Below are 27,284 nucleotides of genomic sequence, written 5' to 3' on the forward strand. Positions count from 1 at the left end.
CCAAGGTTCAAACATTTCCCACCAGGTTTATTTTTCGAGCCTTTTTATGTTTTTATTCAGAGAAAGCGCCGTAGATAGAATCAGGGAGAGAGTGGGGATTGATGCGCTGGAAAGGGGCAACAGGTTGCAATCTAATCAGGGGCCACCGAACCTGGACTATAGCCTCCAAACATGGCGTGCCAACATTTCTAATTAGGCTACTGGCCGCCAAGTAGCTGCTGGTTGTTACAGTGTGCTGAACAAACTGTACTGCAGTATGTGTTCAGGTTGTGATAATCACATATCACTGAAACTCTTTCAAAAGCAAACTTGCATTGTATGACTTTTTCCGTTTATCAGCCAGATGGATCTCTCCAGTGTTCGGCAAAGAGTTCGAAGGCCAACATCTTGATGACCGTTTTTCTTGGCAGGTTATTGCCACTGTGTCACTTCGTAATGATTCTAATTTCCCACGATAACAAACTCTGTCTACGCGTTGTCTCACAGGTGTAAGACAAACGGCGATCAGAGATCTCTATCTCAAGGTAGACGAGCAAGTGGAGTGGCCCGACTAGGGTGCTGAATGATGACGTTTGCGTGCACACAAATGCCATTTGTGAATTTATTTATTTACTCTTTATATTTGCAATAATCCCACCATCTTTAAAGGAACACAAAAGAATAGCAACATGTGCTTCTTCATAGACTAATTCTTTATGACTCAAAAAGAAGATGTTTGTCCAACATCTGAAATACAAAAACCAAAACAAACACACTAGATATTGAACATGAGTTCTGAATTTATTAGAAGACACTTAAAATAAATGTTCCATGTATGTGTAAATAGGACATTGCAGTTTACACGTTAGCTTCAACATCGAAAGAACTGACTGTTTTTTTATTGCTAGCTATCCCCAAAAGACAAAATAAAAATCCTTGTTATCAGCATAAAACATATTTTGTCATCAACATCCCTTCAACAAAACTACAATTCCACAGACGCATATGAGGAATGATTGTATTTAAAACCCAAACTTAAGATCTTGTCTGAAAATAAAACAGATTATAATTTTTATGAGAAATCTCACTACCTACACTGCATCTCCAGTGCCTCTAAACCTGAGAGGGACGGCATGCCTTGTTAATGTTAAGTTCCTCTCTAATTTATGTTAAAGAGTGATTACTTAAAAAATCCCAATCTATATTTATTTCCCTATTTTCAAAATGAAAAGAAAGCCCTCAAGGAAACCTAGTGGACAAAACATTAGGTCTAAGAAGCTCAGTACTTTGAAACCATCATTTGATCCATCACCAGTTCATACCGAAGAATGACAGAACAAGAACACAGAGCAAGATGAATGGAGAGGAGTGGATTGCAACACCACTTCCAAACACATCATTGCAATCATCTGACCATGGATCAAGAAAACACGGGAAGGGACGTGTGGGATGGGGAGGTCCTGGGGGAGTGGCTGTTGAACAGACAAAGAACTGATCAGGGTCAGGTCCAGAAGGCGTAAAGGGCGCAAACCCAGGTCTGCTCATGTTAGTGACCCTTTCAATCCAGTCGGCATAACTGGCCACGGCGGTGTAGCTTCTGAGACTTTTGATGCTGGGGCAGTTTGGGTCATAATTCACAACTCCAATCACGCTCCAGTAATCCTGATACTTGGCCATCAGTGCCCCTCCTACACTTCTCTAGTGAACAAAAGAAATGAAAGTATTTGAGATAGCATAGCACGCATGTATACAGGAGAACTTATCACAGTATCACATCCTGCTGAAGCAATAACTCTTTACAGCTTTTTGGTAACTTCAAAAGTATGACATCTTCGGACAAAAAGTTTGATAAAACTAAGGTGAATTTATGCTAACATTACTGGATTAAGCTATGGGTATCCAAGCTAATGCTAAAATACCTAAAGTAATAGAAACGTATGCTAATTTAAGATTAGGTAGACTTGGTGCGACATAATGGGATTAAAAAAGAACATGGTAAAAGAGTGAAAACAAAGATGTGTAATCTAGAGTCAGGTAGGCTTTTGTTAACATAGCTGGATAAAACGAGAACACGTTAGGATGACACTGAAGGAACTTGACAAATCCAGAATAAAGGTAACATGGCACAACATTACAAATACAAAACCATTTAAAATGTTATTACCTGACAGTCGCTCATCGATATATTATGTTGTTCATTCCGTCCAGCACAGACCGATCTCTTTGGACGTTGATGAAGGGAGCAGTTACACTGATTCTCTCCAACAATGGGTACTGACTCTCTGGTTACATCAGAGTCACCTAGAGACAATTGAAATTCAAATTTCATATTGGGGTACAAAACACAAAAACGAAAAAAAAAAGTTGTACTTTAAGTAATAATTCATGAAATGTTAACAGAACATGAGTGAAGATAGATAACTTCTCTTTGTTTGTCATACCAGTAGCGACTTGGCTGTCCATCCCAGAGTAAAAAACGCTGTCTGATGAGGCTACGCAGATCGGATATATGGTGTCTGTAAAATTCACAGGGCTGCCAAGCTTCAGAAGACATAAGCCTTTCATGTGTGGAGGGTTGCATGTTACATTTACAACCATTTTCACATCTTCAAAGTTGCTTGTGTTCTTGTCTTGACTTCCCAGATAAACATATCCTCCAACTTCAGGTCTTAAAGAAAAAAAAAGATAAAAAGCTCATGTTTCATTGTTTTGCATCCAAAATAGCAAAGTCAATATAGCAAGTTAGATTGGTTACGCTTTGTTGACATCAACGGCTGCAATCGGCCATTTTTGTTAAAAAATGTTTGTTTTTTAGGCATTTCAATTCTCATCATTATTTCCATGAGACAATCTATAAAAATGTGTAAATGACACAGTGCAGTGACTACAGTCCCTGTCGCACTGGTTGAAGGTTTGACTCCCAATCCAGACCCCTTCGGTATATGACATCACCTGCTCTCTTTCCCTTTCACTGCTCGTCTAAAATACTTATCATTATTTTACTATCTCTACGTGCGGGTTTAAAATTGCTGCTTTGAAAACTGAAGTTATTGAAAAAAGTCTTCAATAACTTCAGTTTTCAAGGCAGCAATTTTAAACCCGCGCATAGAGGTGGGAAAAATATGTGATTTATGTAAAGGTTAAGATTCTTGTCTTCTAAGATTTGAAATAGTTTAATAAATTGTTTTAAAAAAAGCTTCTCAGCGAGCTCTTTCACTCAGTAGGATGCCAAATTCTGCAGCAAGAAATTCAGCTAGTCTCACACATGACTGGAGTAGACCCGTGGCGGTCCCCCCCGCATGTCTCTCCCCACCCACCATCCTCCTCCACAATGAAGGCTATAAAATGCCCGAAATAAATCTTTAAAAAAAAAAGAAGAAAAAAAAGGATTCTGAATCGAATCGCGACTCCGAGAATGGAAATTGAATTGTCAGATACACCCAAAGATTTCGAGGTCTACCCGTGACGATCCTCTGCAGAAACGCTTTGAATTTATGTTAACAAAAAAATATTTGATGAATTGATTGTTTGGTACCTCCATTTACACCACACAGATTTACTTGGTGTGCCAGTTGTCCACCATCAAACACAATCATGTAAAACATAAATGAACTTGTCGTGTAATTCTTCCTATTTCCTTCACATATCCTGTCCAGATAACACAATGTTTGAAGAAGCAAAGCTTCAACTTCCTCACCGACATAGGCCGTCTGTCAGCACGAACATGGGAGAGATGAGGCTCCCTAAGCACGTAGCAGGTGGAATGGCAATTTTAACCTGCCAAGGCAAATGGTCATCAAGGTCTTGGCCTTCACGCTCCTGGCCGCATGCTGGAGAGAAGAGATGCAAGCATGGAGAATAAGCAACATGGTGACTGTTGTGTTTAGGTGAATTTAACATGGGCTGAAGACAGAATATTTGCTTCTGCTGTTCTGTGTATCAAGATGTGAAGAAAGTTGAACTTTGGATGTTTACCTGGCATGATGGCGTGACACCCTGAGATTAAGAACACAGAAAGAAATATGTTAGGGGCGAGGCAGATGATGACTTGCATGTTTTGGTAAATTACCAAACAGAAACACAAGTACACAGGAATCAACAAACCAAATATATATATATATATATATATATATGTATTTTGTTTTAACCTGATTTAATATTTAACTAAATCAAGTAGAGTGAGAGCTTGATGAGAAAATAAGCAATAAAACAAGGAACAAATAAAAGAATGAAATTAAGATCTTCTTCACAACAGTTGTTGAGATAAAACACAGACATGAAATAGAATGCATTACATCACATATACAGTATATACCGACTCAATGAATAACATGCATTACATAAAGACTGAAGAAAGCCTTAAACTATATTAGCGGACCTCTAGTTCTCCCTTTGTGAAACTGAAGACATCGTAAAGTCAACCATCAAAATCAGAGGTTGAAATGGACCCAAAGAAAAAAAAAGACTTTCAAGTGTTGCATTGTGGGTGTGAACAACCATCGCCTGCCTTTTTCCAAACCTTCATTGGTTTTGATTTATAGCATTTTACATCTTAAAGCGTGGAATCATATTTGTGCAAAAAAAAAAAAAATCAAACAAAAATAGGACTTTGAGAAAGAAAAGGTTGAGGTAGCACCAATGATCCATCGGTTCACGAGTTCCATTCATGTTAAAACACTTCCAGGTTGGATGCTACAGTGATCCTTCAACAGTGACCCCATGTAAAATAGTACTAAGAGAAGCTTTTTTCGTATGATTTTCCACTTTGCCCCCTCTTGAAGCAACCAGTAAAAAAAAGGTTTGTGATGCAGAAGTTCATCACAACTGTTGGTAAATTACATACGAATCAAATCAGTTGCAGGTTATGGGGAAAAAGTAAAACAAAGTGTCTTTTTAAGAGCTAAACTTTTACTTTTTTCTCAAGCAGATTTCAATTGCACTAACGTTGATTTAAGTCTGTAATAAGAAAAGTAAACAACACAAATAATGAAGAAATCCTTAAACTGCATCTCTTACCATTTGCGGTGAGGAGGATCATCACAGTTACTCCGCACAGGAGCTTGTAGAGAGCCATTTTTCCACCTGTGCCTCCTTTACTTTCTCCTCAGTTTATATACCTGTACCAAATACTGAGCTCCACCTGCACTCACATACCTCACATGTTTAATCTCTCATTCACCAACCTCTGGACAGGAGGTCATGCTTATAACAATAGGCTGTTTAAAAAAATCAAGAGGAACGTGTTTGTCTTGATGCCTTTGTGTTTCGTGTTCAAGCTCCCAGCTTGTTATGTTCCACTCAGGACACATCAGGAATGCAACACCAAAGAAATGTGTGAGAGTTTAAATTTCCATCAATAAGTTCTTCAAGGACATTGAACATGGTGCATGCAGTGTCGAATCTTTCCCCCTGTTTATTTTCCCCTCCAGGGGACAACAGAAATATCATTATGTTGTTTTCAGTTTTGAGTTTCAGCCTTGCTAAAAGCTACTTTTGCAACTTCAGTAAATTATTTTATTCTTCTTTATTTTTCATGAAAAAAACAGTTGGAGTGTCAGTCTAACTTTTGTCAACAGGAACCCTCCAAGCAAGTGAAAAAGAAGATGAACACATACTGTACATTTAGAGGTTGCACAAATCAGGTTACAACAGCCAGCAGTCGTTACAGAGCGAAGGATGCAGAGTTTGTGTCCTGACCCCACACGACCAATCAGTTGATAAAAACAGAACAAATACTTGAATATGAGATTTAAATTTATTAGGTGTCCAGAAACACTTCAAATACACGTGTCTTAAAATGGGTAAACATCAACATGTCACCTTAAAGTCATAAGGCCAAAGTGTCTCCAATGTGTCATGCCTCTTTCTCCCTTGAAAGCTGCAAAAAAACATCTTCATGGTGAGATATGATCATAAAACTTATATTGTAAACAACATCCTGGCACCAAAGAATACAACATTTAAATCAAGATGTACGAGGGATTACGAAATTTAGCTGGAAAATAATCAAGCAAATGATTAAGACAAGCCAAGTTGTGTCAAATATAAATCAAATAACTTTAAGACATTGACAAACAGTTGAAAGATAAGACCCAACACCAATCTCCAGCTCTTATTTAACTTCTCTCTAACCTGTCAGCCATGACAGCGTTTTGGTTTAAGTACATTTGCCAAACGACGCCTTTCAGACCACACCCATGTGAAACATGTTTGTAACTTTCCACTTAAGACGCCACCATTGTTCTGGAGTCCAGGAGGTTAAATTACTATATTTAATTAAAGCTCGATGATAAAGAAAAAAAACTAATCTACGTTTGCACATTTAGCATATTGATAATGACTTTGATTCAGTTTTGTATTGACATTGTATCACAGCTTGGGGATTCTAATTTCCCATGAATACAAACTCTGTGAACAGAGAATCGAGCTCATTTTGGTGCATGTGCTGTCTCACAGGTGTAAGACAAAGAGCTTTGCAGAAGGACTCCTTATATGCACATAGTGTGTACCACCGCCACATGATTATACCCAAAAAGACTTGGCCAGTCCCATTGAGATCAGAGATCTCTTTCTCAAGATAGACCCAAGACTAGCAAGACCTGGTCAAGTCACATCAGCAGTGCTTGATAAGTGCCCCGGCAGAGTTCTGCATAGCCTAATTCTTTAGGGCTCAAAAAGAAAATGTTTGTAAAAATGTATAATTGAAATACATTTACTGAGTATCTTAAGTCTCTGGATGTGCAGGGGCTGTCATGGTTGACACGCCTCTGTAACATCGCGTGGAGGTCGGGGACAGTGCCTCTGGAATGGCAGACCGGGATGGTGGTCCCTCTTTTCAAGAAGGGGGACCAGAGGGTGTGTTCCAACTACCGGGGAATCACACTCCTCAGCCTCCCTGGGAAAGTCTATTCCAGGGTTCTGGAGAGGAGGTTCCGGCTGTTAGTCGAACCTCGGATTCAAAAGGAACAATGCGGTTTTCGTCCTGGCCGTTGAACACTGGACCAGCTCTACACTCTCCAGCGGGTGCTCGAGGGTTCATGGGAGTTTGCCCAACCAGTCCACATGTGCTTTGTGGATTTGGAGAAGGCATTCGACCGTGTCCCTCGCGGCAACCTGTGGAGGGTGCTCCGTGAGTATGGGGTTCGGGGCCCTTTGCTAAGGGCGGTCCGGTCCTTGTACGACTGGAGCAGGAGTATGGTTTGCATTGCCGGTAGTAAGTCGGGCCTGTTCCCGGTGCGCGTTAGCCTCCAGCAGGGCTGCCCTTTGTCACCGGTTCTGTTCATTACTTTTATGGACAGAATTTCTAGGCACAGCCAGGGGCCGGAGGGGGTCCGGTTCGGGGACCACAGGATCTCGTCTCTGCTTTTTGCGGATGATGTGGTCTTGTTGGCTCCATCGAACCCGGACCTTCAGTGCGCACTGGGGCGGTTCGCTACCGAGTGTGAGGCGGCTGGGATGAGGATCAGCACCTCTACTTCTGAGGCCATGGTTCTCGACCGGAAAAAGGTGGCTTGCCCCCTTCGGGTCGGTGGGGAGTCCTTGCCCCAGGTGGAGGAGTTTAAGTATCTCGGGGTCTTGTTCACGAGTGGGGGGAAGATGGAGCATCTGCAGTCATGCGGTCACTGTATCGGTCCGTCGTGGTGAAAAAGGAGCTAAGCCGAAAGGCGAAGCTCTCGATTTACCGGTCGATCTTCGTTCCTACCCTCACCTGTGGTCATGAGCTTTGGGTCATGACCGAAAGAACGAGATCTCGGATACAAGCGGCCGAAATGGGCTTGCTCCGTAGGGTTGCTGGGCGCACCCTTAGTGATTGGGTGAGGAGCTCGGTCACCAGGGAGGAGCTCGGAGTAGAGCCGTTTCTCCTCCACATCGAGAGGAGTCAGTTGGGGTGGTTCGGGCATCTGGTCCGGATGCCCCCTGGACGCCTCCCTAGGGAGGTGTTCCGGGCATGTCCCTCCGGGAGGAGGCCTCGGGGTAGACCCAGGACACGCTGGAGAGACTATGTCTCTCGGCTGGCTTGGGAATGCCTCGGGGTCCCACTGGAAGAGCTGGAGGAGGTGTCTGGGGTGAGGGAAGTCTGGGTGTCTCTGCTTAGACTGCTGCCCCCGCGACCCGGCCCCGGATAAGCGGTAGAAAATGGATGGATGGATGGAAATACATTTTTAACAGAATGCAGGAAGAATCTTGCACACTGTGTGCCAAATTAAATTAGTTGGCTTTTTTTTGGGCACAGAATCATCTCTAGGAAGTTTGTTGAAAGTGAAACACTTAGTTTACATGCCACATTTATGGGCTCATCACTTTCATGAGAACCTTTCTTATAAAATATGGCGGGAGGTGCTTGTCAACTTTAAGAACTAGAAAAAGAAAATACACTACACTGATCATTTTGGGAAACTGCTGACATGCCTGTTGACACAATCGTTGATTTTCACTGATGTCCCACCTCTGAAAAGGTAAACAGACAATCATAGTTTGGAACCAGGGTTGGCCAGTCAGATTTCATGGTGAGTCAATCCCACAATCAGCTCTGAATATAATCCCCCCAATATACAAAGTCTTAAAAAGGCTTTTCATCAGTTGTGTATCATCAGCGTTTCCCCCTAATATGTCAGTAAAACAAACAAACAAACACATTAAAGATTGAGTTCTGAATTTATTAGAAGACACTTAAAATAAATGTTCCATGTATGTGTAAATAGGACATTGCAGTTTACACGTTAGCTTCAACATCTAAAGAACTGACTGTTTTTTTATTGCTAGCTATCCCCAAAAGACAAAATAAAAATCCTTGTTATCAGCATAAAACATATTTTGTCATCAACATCCCTTCAACAAAACTAAAATTCCACAGAGGCATATGAGGAATGATTGTATTTAAAACCCAAACTTAAGATCTTGTCTGAAAATAAAACAGATTATAATTTTTATGAGAAATCTCACTACCTACACTGCATCTCCAGTGTCTCTAAACCTGAGAGGGACGGCATGCCTTGTTAATGTTAAGTTCCTCTCTAATTTGAGCTAAAAATTGATTATTCCAAAAATCCCAATCCATATTAATTCCCATATTCTCAACATCAAAAAGAAAGCCCTCAAGGAAACCTAGTGGACAAAACATTAGGGCTAAGAAGCTCAGTGCTTTCAAACCTTCATTTGATCCATCACCAGTTCATACCGAAGAATGACAGAACAAGAACACAGAGCAAGATGAATGAAGAGGAGTGGATTGCAACACCATTTCCAAACACACTTTCAAAATCATTCCTGCAATCATCTGACCCTGGATATAAACACAGGGAGGGATCTGGGGTAGGGCGTCTGCGGGGTTTGGGGTGAATGCATATTGGTGGATGGGGAGGTCGTGAGGTATTGGAGTGACTGCTTGTTGGTGGATGGGGAGGTCGTGAGGTATTGGGGTGACTGCTTGTTGGTGGATGGGGAGGTCGTGAGGTATTGGGGTGACTGCTTGTTGGTGGATGGGGAGGTCGTGAGGTATTGGGGTGACTGCTTGTTGGTGGATGGGGAGGTCGTGAGGTATTGGGGTGACTGCTTGTTGGTGGATGGGGAGGTTCTGAGGGAGAGGATGTTGAAGAGTTAAAGTCGTCAGGTCCAGGACGCTTAAAGGTCACAAAGCCTGGTTGACTCATGTCAGTGACCTCGGCAATCCAGTCGGCATAACTGGCCACGGCGGTGTAACTTCTGAGACTTCTGATGTCAGTGCAGTTAGGATCAGGATTCACAACTCCAATCATGGTCCAGTGATCTTCATACTTGACCATCAGTGCCCCTCCCAAAACTCTCTAGTGAACAAAATATATGAAAGTATTTGAGATAGCATAGTGTGCATGTATACAGGAGAACTTATCAAAGTATCACATCTCGCTGAAGCAATAACTCTATACAGCTTTTTGGAAACTTCAAAAGTATGACATCTTAGTACATAGATGTTTAACTGTCACACATGATTGGATCAGAATAAGGGTAATGATTGGCACATTACTGGATTCACCAGGTCAATGAAAGATGCTTCCAATATAAATAAGTTATTGCGTATATTTATATGCTAACATTACTGAATAAAGCTGTGGGGAGCCAAGCTAATGCTAAAGTACCTATATTACCCTAAAGTAATGGAAATGTATGCTAACTTTATTGCATAAAACTTACGAGAGGGAAGCTAATATTTTAAAAGCTGGAAAAAACTGGAGTCAGGAAGGCTTTGCTAACACAGCTGTGTTAACTAAGAGTCAGGTAGACTTGGTGCGACATAATGGGATTGAAAAGGAAAATGGTAAGATTTTGAAAACAGAGATGTGTAATCTATAGTCAGGTAGGCTTTTGTTAACTGGACAAATCCAGATTAAGGGTAACAAGGCACAACATTACAAATACAAACAATGTTAAAAAGTTTTTACCTCACAGTCGCCCATCGATTTATTATGTTGTTCATTTCGTCCAGCACAGATCGTTCTCATTGGACGTTCAGGAAGGAAGCTGTCACACTCATTGTCTCCAACAATGGGTACTGACTCTCTGGCTACATCAGAGTCACCTAGAGACGATTGAAATTCAAATTTCATGTTGAGGTACAAAACACAAAAACGAAAAAAGAATGTTGTACTTTAAGTAATAATTCATGAAATGTTAACAGAACATGAGTGAAGATAGATGACTTCTCTTTGTTTGTCATACCAGTAGGGACATAGCCGTCCATCCCAGAGTGAAAAACGCTGTCTGAGGCTACGCAGATCGGATATGTGGTGTCTGTAAAAATCACAGGGCTGTCAAGCTCCAGAAGACATAAGTCTCTCATGGGTGGAGGGTTGCATGTTACACGTTTGACGTTGGAAACCTGTTCAGCGTTTCGCAGCACAGCTACTTGAACACTAGAAAAAAGAAAACAAAATTCACGTTTAATTGTTTAGCATCCAAAATACCAAAGTCAATATAACAAGTTAGACTGGTTATGCTTTATTGATATCAACGGCCACAATCAACAATTTTTGTTACAAATGTTTGTTCTGTTAATGTTTTTTGGTCATTTAAAAAATAATCATTATTTCCATGAGACAATCTATAAAAATGTTTATATGACGCAGTCAGGGATTGTACCGATATCGGTACTTTTATTGGTACAGACTGAATTCCCCCCGAAGTACTGAGTATTGATTCACAGGAAGTTAATCGGTACCACATTTTGGTACCTGAACGCACCTTCACGGGCGTCAGTTAGAGCGGAAGTGGCGGCGACCGCTGTGGAAGAGCGTGATTACGTCAGTGGTTGCTTGATGATAACAGTGAGCAGCATGGCGGACCGAAAGCGCTCGCGGGTATGGCTCCATTTCTCAAAGACTGATGTAGATTATGCATTGCTAAAATATTTGTGATGCCAAGTGCAAGGGCAGCCATAGCAATACCACAAGCCTGAGGAAGCACTTGGTCAAACACAAAATATTCCAAAAGTCGGACGAGTGCACCGTGTTCGAGAGCGTTAAAACTCGGCAACGACGACTCCCACAGCAGCCAGCATCATCACGACTCGATTAGCGAGGCACCGTCATCAAGTTCGTTGGCTCCAGGTAGGCTAAATAATGAGCTAAAGTGACTTTGCAATTTGATTAGCAAGTGTTGTTATAATCTGCTCTGTTCCATGTTACACTATTATGTTGATCTACTGCTTTGCCTCGCCACAGAGCCGAGGACTGTCACAGGGCTGTGACTGCATGTGAGGTTAAAGGGATGTTACCTTTTACAACAGTGGACACACACATTTTTCTCAAGTTCTCTTAAGTTTTATATTAGAGTTCCTCGATGTTATTGAGAAATAAATATTCAAACGCAAAAAAGTACTGAAAACAGATACCAATATATACCGGTATCAATTCGCAGGTACCGAGTATCGGCACCGCACCGGTTCAAATGTGAAAGGTACCCATCCCGAGACGCAGTGCAGTGACTGCAGTCCTTGTGGCACTGGTCGCAGGTTTGACTCCCAATCCTGACCCCATCGGTGCATGACATCACCCACTCTCTTTCCCCCCTCTCATAAGCTACACCGTCCAAAAAAAAGAGTCAAAAATACAGATCAATCTTTGCTTTAATCCAATCATAAAGTTTTGTAAAATGCTTATCACTATTTTACAGAGCTAAAAGCAAAGTCTTCAATAACTTCAGCTATCAAAGCAGCAATTTTAAACCCATGAGTAGATGTTGGACAAAATGTGATAAGTTGAGATTCATGTCTTCGAAGATTTTAAATAGTTTCATAACCCTCTAAAACACCAGCCAATCAGCGAGCTCTTTCACTCAGTAGGATGCCAAATGCAGCAGCAAGAAATTCAGCTAGTCTCACAGATGACTGGAGTCGATCCTGAAGTATGGACTAATTCAAACATGGACTTCTAATCATGAGTCAAAAATCGTTTTTTGAATGGCAAATTTATTCAGAATCGAATCGTGATCCAAAGAATACTAATTGAATCGTGAGATACATCCAAAGACTCCTAAACCTACCCGTGACTTTCCTCTGCAGAAATGACTTCAATTTATGTTAACGAAAAAACATTTATGAAACAAAACTTCAATCATTCCTTACTCAGCTGTGCAGCTGATGTCTGTCAGCACAAACAAGGGAGAGATGAGGATCCCAAAGCAAAAATCAGGAGCCAGTACAACCTCCCAAGGCAAATGGTCATCGAGGTCTTGGCCTTCACGCTCCTGGCCGCATGCTGGAGAGAAGAGATGTAAGCATGGAGAATAAGCAACATGGTGACTGTTGTGTTTAGGTGAATTGAACATGGGCTGAAGACAGAATATTTGCTTCTGCTGTTCTGTGTATCAAGATGTGAAGAAAGTTGAACTTTGGATGTTTACCTGGCATGATGGCGTGACACCCTGAGATTAAGAACACAGAAAGAAATATGTTAGGGGCGAGGCAGATGATGACTTGCATGTTTTGGTAAATTACCAAACAGAGACACAAGTACACAGGAATCAACAAACCAAAAACTGTTTTTTTGTTTTAACCTGATTTAATATTTAACTAAATCAAGTCGAGTGAGAGCTTGATGAGAAAAAAAGCAATAAAACAAGGAACAAATAAAAGAATGAAATGAAGATCTTCTTCACAACAGTTGTTGAGATAAAACACAGACATGAAATAGAATGCATTACATCACATATACAGTATATACCGACTCAATGAATAACATGCATTACATAAAGACTGAAGAAAGCCTTAAACTATATTAGTGGACCTCTAGTTCTCCCTTTGTGAAACTGAAGACATCGTAAAGTCAACCATCAAAATCCGAGGTTGAAATGGACCCAAAGAAAAGTGTTGCATTGTGGGTGTGAACAACCATCGCCCGCCTTTTTCCAAACCTTCATTGGTTTTGATTTACAGCATTTTACATTTTAAAGCATGGAATCATATTTGTGCAAAAAAAAAAATCTACCAAAAATCAGACTTTGAGAGAGAAATAAGTGAAGCAAAAAAAGAAAAAGGTTGAGGTAGCACCAATGATCCATCGGTTCACAAGTTCCATTCATGTTAAAACACTTGCAGTGTCTTTTTAAGAGCTAAACTTTTACTTTTTTCTCAAGCAGATTTCAAAACAATTGCCCAAACGTTGACTTCAGTCTGATATCAGAAAAGTAAACAACACAAATAATGAAGAAATCCTTAAACTGCATCTCTTACCATTTGCGGTGAGGAGGATCATCACAGTTACCCCGCACAGGAGCTTGTAGAGAGCCATTTTTCCACCTGTGCCTCCTTTTCTTTCTCCTCAGTTTATATACCTGTACCAAACACTGAGCTCCACCTGCACTCACATACCTCACAGGTTACCAACAATTTAATCTTCCCCGTAAGGACACGAGATCACGCTCATAACCGCAGGCAATTAAAAAAAAATCAAGAGGAACGTGTTCGTCTTGATGCCTGTGTGTTTCGTGTTCAAAACACTCCAGGGTAAAAGATGATTTTTTTTTTTTTCAGTTTCAACGTTCAGCCTCGCTAACAGCAAATTTAGTAAAATCGGATTATTTTCCTTCATTGTTCATGGTAAAAGGTCAGTCTAACTTTTTCCAACAGGAACCATCCAAGCAAGTGAAAACAAAGATGTTCCCATGAAGACTAAACAACACAGCGTTATAGTCACCTACCTCAGAGATATAAGTTACAACACATACATTTAGAGGTAGCCCAAGTCAGGTGACTACAGCCAGCAATCATTACAGAGCGAAGGATGCAGAATTTGTGTCATACTGTGGTGTTGTGTGACACACACACACACACACACAAACACACACACCATTAAGTTGATAAAAAAAGAACTAATACTTAAATATGAGATTTAAATTTATTAGGTGTCCAGAAACACTTTAAATATGTTTCTCCGTGTCTTAAAATGGGTAAACATTGGAAACATGTCACCTTAAAGTCATTAGGCCAAAGTGTCTACGATGTGTCATGCCCCTATTTTATCCTTTTCCTAAATGTTAATAGAAATCTGACTCCTTTAAATAATCACCTCAAATCTCTGCACATTCTTTTGATGGGATGAGAGGAATGACTGGAGGCGTCTCGTTCAGGTTAACAGAGTTTATTAACCAGATGAATCAAGAATACAAGTTACAGAGTCTCAGGGTTCAACACTACGTGTCCCTGACGACAGACAGATGCTGGATCAGTTCATGAAGTCTGAACCCCGACTATCTTTCCCTGAACCCTTTTATACTCTAGACAGAGAATATCTAACCAAATTATGCATTTTCAGATGTGTGGTGTCCTTCCTCCAATTGGCGAAGCTTCCCAAATGATGCACCTTTGGATGTGTGGTTCCCTTTCTCTGATTGGTGCATCATACTCCCGCATCCTTTGTCCAATCTGTAGGGGAAGATACATTCTACCTGGCCTGTCTCTCATCAAGAACCTGACATCTAGTCTGGCAAACAATTCCTTTAAAAGGAGATGATCATTAAAGAGATCACCTGCCCAGGCTCACACTAAACGTATGTTGGAATGTGGGGAGTCATTCTTACCAGTTTTCTTCACAAAGACACCTTCATATGCTGATAAGTCAGATGGTGAAATTAACACAGAGAAACTTAAAATAAAACATGAGAAAATAACTGGTATTATGTTAACGTAAGGAAAATGTTTCATACTATGGATATCAAACCATTCCTTTGTACTGGGTGATCAAACCTTCTTATCTGATTTATCCAACCATACATCACTGCAATGAGCACATTAAAATCACACATGAATATAAGTATAAAAAAAAAGCCTAATATTCGAACACCTCTTTCTCCCTTAAAAGCTGCAAAAAAACATCTTCATGGTGAGATATGATCATAAAACTTATATTGTAAACAACATCCTGGCACCAAAGAATACAACATTTAAATCAAGATGTACGAGGGATTACGAAATTTAGCTGGAAAATAATCAAACAAATGATTAAGACAAGCCAACTGAAAGATAAGACCCAACACCAATCTCCAGCTCTTATTTAACTTCTCTCTAACCTGTCAGCCATGACGGCCTTTTGGTTTAAGTACATTTGCCAAACGACGCCTTTCAGACCACACCCATGTGAAACATGTTGGTGACTTTCCACTTAAGACGCCACCATTGTTCTGGAGTCCAGGAGGTTTAATTACTATATTTAATTAAAGCTCGATGATAAAGAAAAAACAACTAATCTATTGATAATGACTTTGATTCAGTTTTGTGAATTTGTTTATTTTTTGCCTGCATACCAAGAAGAAGTTTTGTAACACCAGTAATTAAGACATTTTGGACTAAGTAGGTGATTGTTCCACCTTTTCATTTTATCCATCACCATTTAGTGCCATAGAGCGAAAGAATGAGAACACAGAGTAAGAGGAAGGGGGAAAAGTGCATCACACTTACACCACTGTCAAACACACTTTTAGGCTTGACATCATGTGATAGTGGACAACGTGTGCGTACTGGGGGACTGATCTTTGGTGGCATGGATGTCTCTGGGTGAACGGGTGCTTGACAGATAAAGTGGCGGTCGGGGTCCATTCCTGCGTGTCGGATGGGAGCGAAGCCTGGTGGGTTGCTAGCGGTGGCGTTTGTGAGGAACGCCGCACCCCGAGAAACACTGCTGTAACTTTTAAGACTCTCAAGCGGAGGACAATTTTGATCCAAAGACGCGACTCCGATCATGGTCCAGTAGCCTCTGTCATCGACCACCAGTGCTCCGCCTAAATTATCCTGTGGACAGACATTCAGGACGGTTATTGAGATAGCATAGGAAAGCAGTAAAGAGGAGAAACCATCACAGATGAATAGAATATAATAGAATAAAATGCCTTTATTGACATTATACAATTCTACAACGAAAATATTTGGCTTCACCTTGAAGTGCTCAAGCTGAAAATAAAAACAGAAGAAAAATATAAAAAAAGAAACTCTACTAAAGGTAAGATGAGCTATGTACGGAGTTCCTTACAGGTACTAGCATGCTAAATTCTGATAGATATTGCAGAAATATAAAATATAGATTTTCACAGTTTGAAATGTAAACTTTTGCAGAAATATGAAAATGTAAGTATTGCACTGTATAAAGTAAACTACTGCAGGAATATAAAATAAATATTGCACTGTATGAAATGCAACCTCTCGCAGATCGGTGCACTATTCATCTGCAACATAAGTCCCTTTTCCACTGAGCGGTCCAGTGTGGGGTGTTCAAGGCTTCTCATCACAAATGCACAAAAAGTTGCAGTTACCAGGCATCCATCCAGCTTTGGCCGATGCTCTTCAACAGATCCAGCACAGATCATGTGCTCTTGGAGTCTGGGCTTGGAGCATTTACACTCATTGTAGCCGACGACTGGGACTTTCACCAGGGCTTTAGGCTGTGCACCTGATCGCACATAATTCAGAAGTTAAAATGGGCTTGCCACAAAAACAACAACAACCCACAAACATAAAAAAACAGTGGTCAACAGTGAGTAGGGCGTATGCTGATGGCAGAGGACGCGTACCACAGCCCTCGATTCTTCACAGTTGTTTGCAGGATCCGACATGTCCATGCGTCCCAGCGAAACCATTGTGTCATACTCAGGTCTTTGAGGAGAAGAAGGAAGGAAGTTCATGTTTAGCAAGTCAGCATGCAAAGCGATATTGTTGACATTTGAAAAGAAGGAGTGCAGGGGATGCATAGAGGTGGGGACAATTTGGATTGATGTAAAAATTGACGTTCTTATCTTGTGAGATTTTAAGTAGATTTATCACTTCCAAAAATCTTTTTATTTTTAAAAAAAAATTTTTTTTTGGGGGGGGGGCGCTAATCAGTCACTCCCTGCTAAGTGCTAAGGCTAGCAACAAGACATTCAGCCAGTCTTCCAGGTGACAGGAGTAGACCCTGAAGTATCAACTTATTGAAAAAAATCTTTTTCATTTTAAATATGAACCCAGAATAGTTTTGAATTGAAAATAGATTCTCAATCCAATCGCGGAATCAAAATCAAAATCGAATCGAGATACATCCAAAGCTCCCCAACATATCGTGCTGCAAACAGGAAAACTACAAGTTTAAGAAACAAAACTTCAACAGTCCCTCACCCGAATCCACAGTGACCGTCTGTCAGCACATATTGGCTGGTGATGAGGGACCCTAAACATTTGATGCCCCCGTTGATGGTGATAACGACCTGCCAAGGCAGATGTTCTGGATGACCTTTCGGCCTCATGCCGCATGCTGTAAGAAGAGATTTGGTGATTTACAACATTTATTAAACTAACTAACTTTATTTAAGGGTTGAATAAAGGAGTCAGAACCATTTATGACTGCTGTTGTGTGCACAATAAATCTGAAAGTAGGGGAGCAAAATGGGGAGAAATTTTCACTTTGGATTACCTGGCTTGACTGCGTGGCACCCTGAGATTGAGAATACAGAAGAAGAAAAAAAACAGTTAACCAGCACTCATCAGGGTGAGGCAGACAAAGACAAAGTTATAAACAGAAATCTGAACAACTAAAAGGTTAAATAGTCAAGACGTATTAAACTGTCTTTCTTACCATTTAGTGTGAGAAGGATCGTCACAGTTACCCCGCTCAGGAAGATCTGGAGAGCCATTTTTTCGAATGCGTTTCTTCAAATGTTCTCCTCAATGTATATGCTGTCTTATATCCTATGATGAGCTCCTCCTATAGTGTCTTAACCTGTAAGTTCACCTACATAACTTGCATTCATTTCATTCAACCAGTCATTCATACTTTATAGAATTAAGGGTTGTCAATACGAGTCAAAAGTTAAAACGTGTTTTTCTTCATGCCTGTTTTTGTCTGCAGCTTGATGTGTGTGCCAAAGTGTCAAGTCAAAGATGTTTAAGTATGGTATGGGTTGCATGACCTAAACATTGCTTTAACCCATCAAGCAATCATCCTTTGCATGAATCAGTTCATAACACACGTTATCTCAGGACACGTTTCTTGAAGAGCAGGTCCTTACTCTTTGCTGCTGTCACCTTGATCCTGATATTCAGTCAGCGCGTTTCTGAAGGCGGTTGTGTTGCAAGCACAGTTTGACTTATTAAATCTAGAAGTGTTTTTTTAATGTGTGCTGACTGACACATTTAACCATGGTAACCATGTACACGATTTTATCTGGACCCACTCAAGAGGTCACAACAAAAAGCGAGACAACGAGTTGAATGGTTAAACCATTTATTCGACCAAATACATCAGACAGTCCTGGACGGAACCAAGTTAGGTCAGTGTATGTAAAAGATGAGCGAAGTATCTGTGTTTGAATGTTGAGTTTCTAAGCTGCAACGAACAATGCTACTGACTAAAAATGTGTTGCCCTTCACCTCCCAAAGACTGTTAAAAAAAAAAACACTCGGCAAAGACAAAACATGAGACTTGAATTTATTAGGGTGTCCACACATGCACGGAAAATAAATTTGTTTCATGACTGATTAATGTGTAAATTGGATGTTGTGGGTGATGTTAGCCTGAACATCGTCAAGCAAAAGCATTTCCAATGTTTACTGCCTGCTGTCCCTAAAACCCCCCATCTATATTGTATGTTATCATTCTATAAATATCTTGTGATCAACATCCCTTCTCTAAAGAATAAAACTTTTCTAATATTATTAATATTGGTATTAATAATCCCAGTGCTTAAGTGTGCCATTATATTTTCCTAATTTCTACATAAAAAGAAGAACAGACTTTATGAAACCCGTTTATGAGACACTTTTTTTTTTGGTCACCAAAAGGTACCAAAGAAGGAAAGACAAAGAACGCAGAGTAGGATGAAGGGTGAAGAGTGCATCACATCAACACCACTGTCAAATACACCACCATAACCATCCCTGCAACCATATTCAGATGGATATTTACACCTGTAGGGTTTGGGTGGACGGTTTGTTGATGGCATGGGCTCGAAGGTAGCTTGCGGTACGTCACACCAAAAATGAATGTCCGGGTCAAATGCGGTTGGGCTCAAGAGATTAAAGCCTGGCTGGCTCATGCCAGTAACATCCCTGATCCATTGTTCATACAAGGACAGGTCAGTGTAAGTTGTAACATGTCCAGTCGGGGGGCATCTTTGATCATATTGGCTTATCCCGATCTGGGTCCAGGCATAATTTTCATAGGCCATCAATGCCCCACCCACATTTTTCTGAGGAAAGAAATTAATGATTGTGTTGGTCAAGATTATTTAAAAAAAAGCAAATACGTCTAACAAACTTTCACTATGCTGAGAAAAAAAAAAATGTTACCATACAAATATTTGATAGCTGTTAAAGTCTGATTTGAATATCGATCCAAAGGCAACTGGACTGGTTGAAGATCTTGGATCTAAACTATCTGGAGGATAGAGCTAGCACCAGAATCTCCAGTTGCCTTTGGATCCATCTTCGAATTTTACGATGACCTGGGTGACTAAGAGCCATCACAGACATGTTAAAGTCTGACTTCCTTGAAAATAAATAGATAAATAAGTCAGCAAAACTGAAATAAGGCGAGTAAATACTAAAACAACTTAAGTAAACTAGAATTCGGTAAAATAATGCTAAAATCTGTAATTCTAGAGTTGGGTAGGTCTTTAATTACCTACCCTAAGCTAATGATAAGATAACTGTATTAAAATAAAATAAGGTAACATAATGCAAACAGTGTTGGATATAACTTGAATAAGGCAATTGTAAGCTAGCACAACAGCATAAAACTGATACAAGGATGCTAATGCTAATTTAACTGAATCCGGAAACCTTAAGATTATATAAAAAGATCTTAATAAATAGAGCCAGGTAAGGTGTTACATCAAAAAAAAGACTGGAGATATGTAAGCTAATGCTAAGATATATGAATTGAACAAGCTTTAGCGTTTGCTAACATAACCTTTCAAAATAAGAGGAAGGTGAACTAATCTTATTGGTTTTTGGGCAAGGTAACGCGGCATTGCATCAAAACACAAAGTTGTATTTACCATGCAATCTGTGGATGGTCTCATTTTGAGTTCACGTCCAGCACAGATCGCATCCGGCCTGACATCAGGACGCTTGCATCTACACTCATTGCGTCCGACTATTGGTACCTCCATCCTGGCTGCAGAAGTTGTACCTTAACAGAAGTAATTCATAGACGAGGTTAATGTTTGGTTTTTATAAAGAGAATGGGGTATAAACAAGTCCTAATGCATGCAATTTTATTCAGTAAGGTATTTCATTTCTTTTCTATTATTAAGGCTAACAGTCCCCGCCACCAACTCATTTATGAAAAACTGCCACCCACGTTTTTTGAACTCTTTCAACCAAGCATATTAATTTCATGACAAAAAGCTCACTTTGGACCTCAGTTGGAACAAAACATGACGGGACAAAGAACGTGTTTAAAAGACTTTTAAACAACAGATTCTTTTTCTTCTAGCCACACATTCAGGTCCCACTAAAAATGGGCTCATTAATCCCACTTGTGGGTCCCGACAGACTAGTTGAAACCCACTGGCCTTACCAAAAAGATGCTATTGACCAAAATCAGCTTGTAGCTCCTTGTCCTCGTTGGTATATTTTTGAAAAAGGCCAAACCCTTGTATTGACAGTATATTTTAACTTCACTAAAGTCGGCAGCTCATCAGTAATAGAGCTTTTATCGGGATTTTGGGTAACCAGCTATCGTTCATAATAAAAACGAACACGTTTCTTACCAAATCTTTTCTCGTTATTCCTGAAAGATTGTCGTGTAAATTCAGGAAAAGAGAGCAGATTCCATTGCTACTGTATACTTCTGTTGTATGAGCATAATACCTGGGTAAATATTTTTAATGAACGTGTTTCTTTATATACACTCTGTGACCTTACCATTAGCAATGTAGCTCTTCATCCCGGAGTAGGGTGCGCTGTTTTGTGCGGCCAAGCAGACCGTACCGATGGAACCTGTAGTATTCACGGGGTTCGATAGCTTCATCAGACACACACCCGGCTCGGCCATCAGTAACCATGCGTTCATATCATCGCTGCATCTGATGTCTTCAACTGACACCGATTCTTCGTAGAGGTTTGGGAATGAGTTGCTGCGTTCTCCAAGATGAACCCATGTGCCTCCTTCAGATCTTGACAAAAAGAAGTAAAGAAGCCTGTGTCAATCTGTGGAGTGTGCAGAACACAATCTTTGCACAAATTTACTGTAATATACCCTGCAATATCCTGCTAAAGAAATGTGATTATATTGTCAGTTTTGGTGAAAAAAAAACAACAATCCCAAAAGATGCATTTGTTTTTCTAGTCTTAAGACCAAGACCGGTTTCCAGTGCTACAACACCACCTGCCAGCATGTATACAAGTCCTTTTGTGTTGGGCTCCATTGTGGTCACGCCTTTAGACGATATCAATTTCCCTTTCATTTGCCGTTACAAACCAACAAGAAACAAGACATCAATAAACTCTTACCTTATGTCGCAGTCATTACTTGTCATCACCCACTGCTCGGTAATCAAAGACCCTGAACAGTTACTGAGTGAACCTGGATTGGCGATCAAAGCACGCCATGGCCAATTGTCCGATTTTGGATTTCCCATTCCTCTTCCGCATCCTGAGGAGTACAACATGGAGCATAAACACCGTGGTGATTATATCACTGAGGTAAATCTCAAAATAAATGTTAAGTACTGAAGTCACAGGATGAAATTTGGATCTATTCTGAGGACAAAATTAAAGAACTTGTCGTTTGGATGCTTACCCAGTTGTTGTGAACGACTCCCTGAAATTGGGAAGACACATAGAAATATGTTAAACAGAGTGGGTCAGGGTGAGGCCGATGATGACTGAGAGAGCAATAAATCTCCAATTCAAAAATACACATGTTACTGCAGCGCAAATAAACTTTATAAAAGTCATTAAACTGTCTATCTTACCATTGGCAGAGAGAATGAGCATCACTGTTACGCCACGGAGAAACTTGACCAGAGCCATTTTTCCATCTGCGCCTCCTTCACTTTTCCCTCATGTTTAAATATCCTTAACAAAAAGAAAATCTCAGCTCCACCTACAGTGTCACCTTACGTAATCCAATATAATCCATTCATCCCACTCAAGACCTGTATAACAATCAAACAGGGATCTTGGGATCAGGCTTTTGTGTACAATGGCTTATTATGTTCAGGCATGGACAAAGATGAACGCATTAGCTTAATGTGTGAAAGGTTAGCGTCCCAACAATAAGCAGTCTTTAGTATTTGAGGCTCCTTACTTTACGAGTGGAAGCAGATGAAGTTACTTTTGAGGCCTTTTTCTGTCATGTGATTGAACATAATGACGAGGACTACAGCCTCTGTACTTTGGGCGTGCATCATGGCCGCCAATTTAATCTCAAATTCAGTGTTTTTTTCCCCCCCACAAAAACCATCACTAAGAGTGTCCTAAAAGCACATGAGCGTTAAATAGTGCGTCACGTCACGATAGATGTGTGTGGTGTTTGGTATTGGCGATCTATTGACTCAAATCAAAACACTCACTGTGAATTATCAATACCGATGACTATTAATACTCAGAAGTCTTATTGGTCAGATTGGCAATGTATACTGACCAACACACAAAAACTGTGAATTTATGTCTATTCACACAGCTCTATCTTCCATCTTGTAAATGTTTCCTGAAATGTGGCTTTGACATTATGTAACAACACCAACATGACGAGGCACAATAATCATGTTTGATGTTCTTTCCCACATCAAACCGGTTGGTTGTGATTTATGAGTCTGAACAGAAGAGAGTGCTTGAAAACCCACAGAGCCTTTGTCTGGCTGTCATACAACACCATGTGATGCAGAAACCAGTTTTTGTTGAAATCACGTTGCCTAAATCTAACCAAACTTTTGTTCAAAATGTACACTCAGCCACGGTGAGTTGTTGTTGTGATTAGCAATAGATCATTCTTTTTGTACAAGTGAAAGAAAGGCGTTGACTTTTGGATTCACAAGGGACACTCAATTCAATTAAAAAAAACTTTTTTTGTCCCCGGGGGGGGGGGGGGGGGGGGGGGGGGGATTTGTTGGCAGAAAGAATTTCCAGATAACGCGGGATGTGGAAAGACAGAAAGTGTCTGATTAAATTAGAATCTATGGCCTTTTTCATTCCAGACCGTATACAGTATATCCCCTACATTTGACTCATCCTTTTAAAGAAGTTCAGTGGTGGACACTGTAGCTTCAGTGTTTAGCCAGCTCTGCATGTGGTGGACACTGTAGCTTCAGTGTTTAGCCAGCTCTGCATGTGGTGGACACTGTAGCTTCAGTGCTTAGCCAGCTCTGCATGTGGTGGACACTGTAGCTTCAGTGCTTAGCCAGCTCTGCATGTGGTGGACACTGTAGCTTCAGTGCTTAGCCAGCTCTGCATGGGTCTGTAAACCTTTCTGCATTCTAACCTCTCTCCATGTTTCAAAAGCATCTCCAATATGATCCTAGTTTGAGCAGGTTTCTGCTGCTGGAGCTTATTAGAAACATGCAGAGGCTACAAATGCTAACTATTAGCCCACTATGGACAAAGGTCCCTCATGCTTAGTCATGCTGTCACCAGTAGGTGGCAGTGCACACACAACTCTCTCCCTCCACTTGTTGCTGCACATTAAAACTGCTGCAGCAAAATATGTTTTACCCGTGCAAACTAATCAGCTAGGATTGTGCCTTTGGTGCAGGGGTGGAGCAGCGTCTTTAAAAAGTGAGTGTGTTCAAAGGTCAGGACACAAGCCTTTTCTCTGAGCTCTTACCAGCCAGTGATGACAAACAAAGCTGCTTTCTGCAGACTGTGCATTGTGAACCTGGAGGGTTTGGTTGAACCGTTGTGATTCATCTGAATTTAACAGCTTATCAACGAACAACATGGCCATGGAGGAAGACAGGAAGTGAAGCCGTTCTGAAATGTGACTGGTTTGGGATAAAGAGCCGAGGGGAACACCGGGACAGGTTGGTGGTGGTGGTCCCGTACCAAGCTTAATCATGGTATGACCCTCCTCCCCATCCCCGAGAGCAGCACTCACACTGCTCCAGGACTGACCGGGCTTGAGCTCTCTTACCTCTTGTACAAAACGCCTTGATACAACAACATGCATGAATTTATGTTATTATGAAGCGTGCTCAGTATACAAGACAGGTGGACTGAAACATAAAAAATAAAATGCAGTCGAGTCTGCGTCCGCACACCGGAGAACATGACAGCTGCTTTACTGACTTTGTGTTTTATTTTGATTCATGTTCAGTCAGATAGAGACAGAACACTTTAATAACCAAGGCTGTCCACGTTGTTAACCCGCGCGCTTGTGCTCGTGCGTGAACTGTGCCGAGACATCCGAAGTTCTTTGGAACCTCGCCTGATGAAGAGGAATGCAGTAACAACAACAAGTGAATACAAACGGAGGAATTTGTTTGATTTATTTCCAGCTGTGAGCATTGCTGGTGTACAGATCTGCCCATCTCTGCAACTTCCAACTGTGTACAAAAGTGATCTGAAAACGTTCCCACTGAACATGTGAATCTCTCTATAGGTCGACCCAGTCCCTGTGTCACACTGTGCTTTTTTTTTTTTATTTAAGTAGAGTTGGCTGTCAAATCCTAAATTCCACTGCTGAAATCTGACCAAACAAGAATCAAGGTGTTGAAAACACAGCAGATGTGCTTTTGTGTTCTTGCACACATCAAACTGGTTAATCATCATTTTTGTTCTAGCCCCACCTGTGTGGCTTCTTAATACATGAAACTCAATCATGTGATGGTTATGAGGGCTTTTGGACTCAAAATCAGAGGATTCAAATTCAAATTCAAAATCAACATCACCAAATCTCCCGATGGATAAAAATAAGAATAAAAAAAACTTGCAACTGTCTTTTTCAAGCCTGACAGAAGTTGTAGCTGTCGCACCACATTCCTTTTTTAGTTGGCAAATCTTTCGCTTGCAATCATTGCCATGGTTTGTAGAAGTATCACAGCAACTATTCGGCTTTTTTTGGGGGGGAGGGGGGAGGGGGGGGGACCCTCATGCTGCATTGGTAAGCTCCTCTGATGGTCCCAATTTCTGAGTTGGGAAGTCATTCTTCCCACTTCAGTGTGTTCAGCTCAGAAAGTGGGAATTTTGTAGCAACAGAATAAAAAATAAATTAAAACAACTCCATGGATGCTACGAAGAAGCCGTTTGGAAAAGTCCCTGTTAGAAGTTACATCACTAAAAAGTTTATATGCAACATTTGATTTCATAAAAAAAAGATCTCGACATTAAACAAGCAGTGTGTGTTTAATAACAATGTGTTCATGAATCGGGTCGCCTTAGAGGTAGTGTTGAGTGTGTGTGTGTGTGTGTGTGTGTGTGTGTGTGTGTGTGTGTGTGTGTGTGTGTGTGTGTGTGTAAACAGATAATTAGGTGGATATTTGGGAACATTAGCAGCTGGGATAAGCTAATGTTTTACACATTTGTGAAATGTACCGATGGAGACGAATGAAGAAACTTTGACCTTTAAGTTGTTACTTAATAAAAAAAGTGTCATATTGCATCACATGAAGAAAACTTCCAGGCAAAGAAAAACCCATTTTTCTCATCTCAGGGCAAAATGAGGGCTGGATTCACGACCAGTCAACACAACTACCATGTTTCTAATGATACACAGCTTCATGTAAATGGGTGAAGTATCCCTTTAATCACGTGTACTCTGACGCTGCTGCACACACAAGAGCAGCTGATCATTTGTGTTTTTCCAAACAGAAGCGGCTGAATGGCACGGCATTGTCTGGCAAACAAACAATTACCACAGCGTCTTTGTCCTGGCGTCTGAGAGACAGAAACCTCTCTCTGACTGAGTCACTTTTTGGACTTCTTTGAACTTTATGATCTGAACTTTTAAGTAATTATGATGCCACACCCAAGCTGTTTTTATCTCGTCATCAAGCTCTGCAGAAGCCTGATAACGATCCTGATCATTTGAATCAGGTGTGTTGGAAGAGGGAGACATCTAAAACATGCAGGATTGTGGCTCTTGAGGACCAGGGTTGGCTACCCCTGATCTACTTGTTGCTGGTTTTGACGAAACCAAATGTCACGTTTGCGGGTAGGAAACAGGGATGAGGACCCAAGTGCAGAATAAAAATTTATAAAACAAAAACTTAATTAATAAATCCAAAACGTTCCAAAAAGCAACTCGAGCAAAAACGAAACAAAATCCAAAAAAAACACGAGGGGAAACACAGGGACAAGAAACACCAGGCCACGACAACCGACATAAGACAATGAGCCGACTCGAGGGTAAGAACACACAGAGACTATATAGACAGGGGTGATCAGACACAGGTGAGACTAATCAGACAGGTGAGGACAATCAGGGTCAAACAGAGCAGAGAACACGAGACCAGAACACTGACAACTACAAAGTAAAACCTAAACCAGATAATACAAAATAAAACAGGAAACACTAAAGACTAGACTTAAAACAGGAGATAAACTTTCAGGTAACATAGAAACACACTGAAGACTAACGAAAACACAAGACTATGAAACATTAAAACACACCAGGGAAACGAAACACTCAGAAAAACTAAAACAAGACGAAACACACGAGACAAAACCAAACCATGACACCAAATCCCCGTTGGACCAGGAAGTTAAGACATGCTGTATTACAAGAAAACCTGGTTGGGCATGGTATCTTATCGTCACATAATATTAAGTGCAAGAATTTGAAGTCTTCATTCGACATTCTCTGATACGGTCCAGATCATGACGCAGTTTAAATCCTAAACGCCAATCTTCCTCCTGCTGCACAGGT

At 40.7% G+C, this 27,284-nt stretch overlaps 2 protein-coding genes and 2 long non-coding RNA genes across 4 annotated transcripts; all 4 read right to left on the reverse strand.

The window, feature by feature from the left end:
• Nucleotides 1-755: 755 nt before the first annotated feature.
• On the reverse strand, nt 756-5,238 carry LOC306841470 (chymotrypsin-like protease CTRL-1). Its single transcript, XM_079371399.1, has 6 exons — nt 4,996-5,238; nt 3,955-3,975; nt 3,677-3,809; nt 2,421-2,647; nt 2,144-2,280; nt 756-1,677 (listed from the first exon to the last, which is right to left on the reverse strand). The coding sequence occupies exons 1-6, from the start codon at nt 5,051-5,053 to the stop codon at nt 1,288-1,290; spliced, it is 966 nt and encodes a 321-aa protein (XP_079227525.1). The 5' UTR covers nt 5,054-5,238; the 3' UTR covers nt 756-1,287.
• Nucleotides 5,239-9,644: 4,406 nt separating this feature from the next.
• On the reverse strand, nt 9,645-10,832 carry LOC306841471. The gene is made up of 3 exons (XR_013781524.1): nt 10,675-10,832; nt 10,398-10,534; nt 9,645-9,782 (listed from the first exon to the last, which is right to left on the reverse strand). It is a non-coding gene; the product is annotated as an uncharacterized lncRNA (long non-coding RNA).
• A 107-nt stretch (nt 10,833-10,939) lies between these two features.
• Nucleotides 10,940-14,117, reverse strand: LOC306841472. The gene is made up of 3 exons (XR_013781525.1): nt 13,685-14,117; nt 12,856-12,876; nt 10,940-12,710 (listed from the first exon to the last, which is right to left on the reverse strand). It is a non-coding gene; the product is annotated as an uncharacterized lncRNA (long non-coding RNA).
• A 4,754-nt stretch (nt 14,118-18,871) lies between these two features.
• On the reverse strand, nt 18,872-26,639 carry LOC306841959 (chymotrypsin-like protease CTRL-1). Its single transcript, XM_079372001.1, has 7 exons — nt 26,626-26,639; nt 22,396-22,498; nt 22,221-22,241; nt 21,932-22,073; nt 21,344-21,594; nt 20,473-20,606; nt 18,872-19,662 (listed from the first exon to the last, which is right to left on the reverse strand). Exons 2-7 carry the CDS (start codon nt 22,451-22,453, stop codon nt 19,246-19,248), a joined length of 1,023 nt encoding a protein of 340 aa, XP_079228127.1. The 5' UTR covers nt 22,454-22,498; nt 26,626-26,639; the 3' UTR covers nt 18,872-19,245.
• Between the last annotated feature and the right edge of the window lie 645 nt (nt 26,640-27,284).

Source organism: Symphodus melops, assembly GCF_947650265.1.
Source record: "Symphodus melops genome assembly, chromosome: 20".
NCBI lineage: Eukaryota > Metazoa > Chordata > Actinopteri > Labriformes > Labridae > Symphodus > Symphodus melops.

Excerpts from the sequence above, each read along its gene's own strand:
- LOC306841470 (XM_079371399.1), bottom strand. The coding sequence starts at position 5,053 with ATGGCTCTCTACAAGCTCCTGTGCGGAGTAACTGTGATGATCCTCCTC. Across the intron at positions 3,810-3,954 it reads GTGTCACGCCATCATGCCAG|CATGCGGCCAGGAGCGTGAA; the intron begins GTAAACATCCAA and ends TCTTCTCTCCAG. Across the intron at positions 2,281-2,420 it reads GGACAGCCAAGTCGCTACTG|GTGACTCTGATGTAACCAGA; the intron begins GTATGACAAACA and ends AATTGTCTCTAG.
- LOC306841959 (XM_079372001.1), bottom strand. The coding sequence starts at position 22,453 with ATGGCTCTGGTCAAGTTTCTCCGTGGCGTAACAGTGATGCTCATTCTC. Across the intron at positions 22,242-22,395 it reads GCTCATTCTCTCTGCCAATG|GGAGTCGTTCACAACAACTG; the intron begins GTAAGATAGACA and ends TCCCAATTTCAG. Across the intron at positions 21,595-21,931 it reads AGTAATGACTGCGACATAAG|ATCTGAAGGAGGCACATGGG; the intron begins GTAAGAGTTTAT and ends CTTTTTGTCAAG.